The 5,434-nt window shown below is 32.9% G+C and overlaps 1 protein-coding gene across 6 annotated transcripts; it reads left to right on the forward strand.

Moving 5' to 3' along the window:
• Positions 1-4,090, forward strand: LOC107846014 (apoptosis-inducing factor homolog B-like; the record flags this gene model as incomplete). 6 transcript variants are annotated; one of them, XM_047398243.1, is given in 6 exon segments in its annotated part: positions 1-238; positions 323-587; positions 726-789; positions 1,178-1,315; positions 2,646-2,809; positions 3,672-4,090. In XM_047398243.1, coding segments are annotated over 2 exon segments (496 nt in total), but the record flags the coding sequence as incomplete, so codon positions are not given.
• Between the last annotated feature and the right edge of the window lie 1,344 nt (positions 4,091-5,434).

Below are 5,434 nucleotides of genomic sequence, written 5' to 3' on the forward strand. Positions count from 1 at the left end.
AGGACAATCTGTTGATTTGAACTCTTCATCAGATGGTGTTTATCGAACATCGGGTGGAGAAGCTATAGTTGCTGATTGCCATTTTATTTGCATTGGAAAATCAATTGGTTCGTCATGGCTAAAAGAAACTATCTTGAAGGATAGTTTGGATACCCAAGGAAGGCTAATGGTTGATTCAAATTTGAGGGTCAAAGGTCACAACAATATTTTTGGTATTGGGGATATCACTGATATTCCGGTAAGTAAATGAATCTTTTCTCACCCTCTTGAACGTCCTTATTGCACCGGATTTGTTCCTACTTTTTGTGATGGTGAAATGCAGGAACTTAAACAAGGTTATTTGGCTCAAAGTCATGCAAAGATAGCTGCCAAGAACATCGCGTTGTTAACAAAGGGAGCAAAAGATGAGAAATTGGCTATGTACAAGCCAGCCACTAAGGCACTTGCCATAGTTTCTCTAGGGAGAAAAAAAGCAGTGGCTCGGTTCCCTTGTTTCTCTATTGCTGGACGCGTCCCAGGCATGATAAAATCTGGGGATTTATTTGTTGGGAATACACGGAAGGGACTCGGTGATGTTTAGCTGACTCGTATGTATTGATATACGGATCTTTTACAAGTCGCTATATGAGTTGGTGTGTTGAGTTTGATAATTTCTCTTAATAAATGGTGTATCCAGTTAGAAAGGTTATTCCAACTGATCATTTGTTTCCTCTTTCATCCACAAGGACTTCAACCAGTTTGTACTTAATGGGTGTCCACCACTGTGGTGCAAGGGCAGTTTCTGTAAGGGTAATCAGATGCACAATTTTTATCGAAAAATTATGTTATGTATATAGGATAACGTTAGCTATTAAGACTGTATATTTAATTTTGCACACTCTTAACTGACCTTCAATAAATCTACTTATTTTTAGAGGTTTTTTCTTTTTTAATATTTAGATCGTAATGGTGATCTCTATTATGGATATTTTTTTGCTTTCTTATTTTCCTTCACGTTTCGCCCATATGTAATCTCAAATTTTACCAGCTTATCTCTGTGATGGACTGGTGGTTATCTTTACCGGTAGCCACATTTCCTGATTAAGTGTTGATCTTCTATTTCTTTTGGGTATCTGTTAATTTTTCATGTTTTGGGTTGTATTCTGTCGGATGGATTCTTAGGCATTTCTTTTCTCAGGTTACTCTTCGATCAAGGGAGGCTTTCGTAATACCTTTCAACAAGGGATACATCAACACCGATGACAAATAGAAGCATGCCTTCACATCCTCATCCTACTCCAGCAGTTTTTTCATGGGTTCGGATGTCTTCAACAAGGTGCGTGTGATTGCAGTATGTTTTTTCTTTATGTACGGGGAGTTCTTTTGAGACAGTATGTAAAAGTGACTTTTCCATAGATTTGCCCACCATTCTGTAGAATATCTGCTGCACTTTTATTGGTCCCTTCAGTTTTCAAGGCTTTCTTGATCTGTTTTTCTTGAAATTTACAGTTGTTAGGAGCATTTAATTATACTGTAATTCACCATAAATCTAAGTCTATTCAAATTAGTTGTCCCTGTTTTAACTCTTGAGTAATATAGCATCGGATTTCATTGTTTTGACTTTTAATTGCTATCCAACATTTTTTGACTTTTAATTTTAGTTTTTCAGGGCCTTTCTACCTCCACAAGGTAGGGGTAAGGTCTGTGTATAATTTACCCTCTGTAGGCCCTATCTTTTTTGGCTTTTGTTGCCAACCTTCCTAATCCAGCAGCTGGGTAAGTCTATTGTGTTTTGGCATGCTCCAGTTTACACAGGCTATACCAGTGAATGAATCCCATACTTGCTTTGTTACTTTGCAATACAGAAAGAGATGTGTTTTGGTCTGCAGAGCCTCATGTGGAAAACCTACTTTCTTATTCACTAACCAAGTAAAGCACTTCACCTTCATTCTTGACTGCATAAAACTGCCTATGGAAGCAGATTGTGAATATGCTCTTGTTGTACTCGCCTTGATTTTATAATGTGAATATGTACTTTGTATTTAAAGTAAGTTTTCATCTTCAAGTTTATTCTATAGTTCCTTGGTTTTAAATTGCTATTAAGTATCTACCAAAAGAAAAGTTTTGAATAAACACTTACTTATACTTGCTTTATTCTATATGGGTATCTAAAGAAGCTTGTTCAGTAATTTGAGCATCAAGATATTACCCCTTTGTAAAAACTTGAGTGGGCACTTTATTCACTGATCAGGTTCTTTAGAAAGGAAGATCGAAAACAGACTCTTGTGAGCAGATTATTGCAGTATGCACTGATACATCAAATCTTGGGTATCCTATACAATGACATTGTCATCTGGTGCACTGCTGAGATGAAAATGCACTTGTTTTTGGTTCTGACATTTTCTTGAAATTATGTTGTTGCTGTTTCTGTATAAAATGTTGTGTGCCATTTATCATTAACTAGACGGATTCTCGTTTCTTCCAAGTGTTCCTGTAGAGTCGTAGATCAGAGATGGACAGTTGATTCCTCATTTGCTGGAATTTTACTATTCTGTTTGTGTGATTGTAATCAAATTTAATAACCTATCAAACAACTGAAGATAATGTGGACAAGAATATAATTCTTTATATCTGATTATGAAAACTTCATTTTGGTATGCTCGCAGGAACTGTAGTCCTCTTTTTGGGTAACTTTTGCGTACTAGAAAAGGATGGGATTTATTTTTGGGCTCCAAATCACTATGTTTTGACTCAATATGAAGCACGTTCAGCAGCTTTAGAAGCCATCACACTCCTACAGATTTATCGGGAACGAAAAGTGCTGCTTCCAGTTAAGTTTCACCACATTTCTTTCAAAATCGTGATTGTTAAGTTGGAGTTGAGGTTAAGATATCTATTGTAGCAATGTAGCGACTAATTTTTTTGGGAACCAATTCTTTCATAAAATCTGCTACATTTGGAGAAATTTAGCATCATCGTGCCTGTTCTCTATCTATTGTGTGACTATTCTTTCTGTATCTATTATGCTTTGTGCCAGTGTTCATCTGTGGGTGATATGAATGCCATGGTGAAAAAAGCATTAGTTATCCACTGGTAATATCTGTAATTTGGTATGGAGTTCGAGAAAGTGTTTTACTTTGCCTGGTTTTGGTTTGGCCTTCACAAGGACTTTTAAGGAAGTGTTCAATTTGTTTTTTTGATTTTGATTTGACACGGTAAAACTAAAGACAGGTGGAATATTCCTCTGATCTCAAATGTACCATGTGAAAAGAAAGGTGGAAACTTCAAATCAAAAAGTTGGGAGAAAAGGAAGTTGAAACTTGAGACGTACTATGTGGAAACTTCAAAGCTTTTACTTCCTTACTGTTGAACTTGTTCATCCATAATTATTCTTAGAAATTATTATTATTCTCAGTAATTGATTTGTGGTAAAGCATTGTTGGGATGTTAACAAACAGAGAAATTTGTTAATGATAAATTGTTACGGAAGTCTCTTAGGCGCGACAAAGAAGCATTAAAAAGGTATGTTTCTGTTTTTTATGTACTGGTTTGAGTGTAAGAAGCATGAAATTGGACTTGAATTTCAATTCAGGTACCGACTTCCATAAAGCTCTGAGAAGTGGATTTTTTTTTTATTTAGAGGTGAACTTATGGGTACATGATTTTCCGTGCTTTCTGATTCTTATCTGCAGTTTGGTTGATCTCCGTTCATCAATGGACATGAATACGTTTTTCTAACACTATTATATTCAAATTCTGGGATTAGAATTGAAAAAAGAGCTTTTGGCAACTGTCAGTACTAATATGTGGTGATGAGGTATACCGTTGTGGGTTACAAATCTTGTAAAGTTGTGAAGTGAATTTAAAAGTTTCATATGCTTGCCTTTTGAAAGAAAAAAAAAAAGAGGAAGCATGGCATATAAGTCTTCGTGTTAACGAGTAAATGATCATGGCATATAAGCCTTCAGGTTTTGTAATCTTTGCTGTTAAAATTTGATTCAATGAGTGTGGCTTTAGAGGTATCATCATGTTGAATTTTATGTTTGTATGTGAATATCTATCTTCTGACCCCTCTCTCTAATGTATAGAAAAACCTCTTGGGGTTTACGAATCATTGTCTCTGTTTGAATTGGAGGCTCCAAATATCAATGGAAAGTGTACTAATAGTGTGCAAATGAGCCTGGTGCACTTAATGGTGCACCAACTAGTATGCCGCACCTATAGTGTTATTGTAAATATTGTTTAATATATGTATGTATGTCGCCTTAAATGTAGCTTTTTTGTGCTTCATTATCCATTACTTCATGATGCTCCATAACATGGCGTGACAAGCATTCATATTCCCTTTATATATAAGCCAGCAACAAAAGACTATGGCACTTATTAGTAGATAGTATACGTTGGTCCTGACACTATAATTTTATTAAAAGATAAAACAACATTAGTGAGAAGAAGTTTACAATTCTACAATCAACCAACAACACTTTTTGTAATAGCAAATGCTCTTATATAGTATTTTCATCCGTTCATTCGTGCATCGCACGGGCATACTAGTACTTTAAATATATATTAGTTTAGATTCTATAGAAAATATATGCTAATATATGTACAATATAATATATATACTGCTTTAAATAATGTATATACAATATATATACACTAAATGTATGCTACTTTAGAAAATATATACATATGTACACTTTAAATATATACTAGTTTAGATTCTATAGAAAATATATGCATAGAAAATATATGCACATATATACGTACAATATATACATTACACATAATACTACTTTAGAAACATATACACATGTATATATTAAATATATACTATTTTAGTCTATAAAAAATATATACACATATATGTAGAATATATACTACTTAAAATACCACTTGAAATAATATACATATAGCATATATACTATATGTATACTACTTTAGAAAACATATAGACATGTATACGTTAAATATATATTATTTTAGAGTCTATAGAAAATAAATCCACATATATTTAGAATATATACTACTTTAATTATCACTTGAAAGTTGAAAGATATATACATTTTATGTTATAGTACTTTAGAAAACACATATATACCTATAATATTATAATGTATGCTACTTAATATAATAATACTTGAAGTTTTGAACATATATTCATTATATGTTTTCATTATATTTGAACTTAGAAGATATTTATTTTTCTATTATGTGTATATATGTTTGTTATGTTTATTACATAGTGTAAAGTTTGATAGTAATATATTAAAAGTATTTAATTCAGACTAGAAATTCAATTTAAATGAAAAAAATTACAAAATAAGGAGTGAATGAGTGTTGCATTTTATTGATTGCAAAATGATCCAAAACTTATAATTTACATGAATGAAAAATCTATAAATTTTGCATCATTTTTTTCAACTCATGCATGTTAATATTAACGGGAACTGCA

The sequence above is a fragment of the Capsicum annuum genome, chromosome 10 (genome assembly GCF_002878395.1).
Source record: "Capsicum annuum cultivar UCD-10X-F1 chromosome 10, UCD10Xv1.1, whole genome shotgun sequence".
Lineage (NCBI taxonomy): Eukaryota > Viridiplantae > Streptophyta > Magnoliopsida > Solanales > Solanaceae > Capsicum > Capsicum annuum.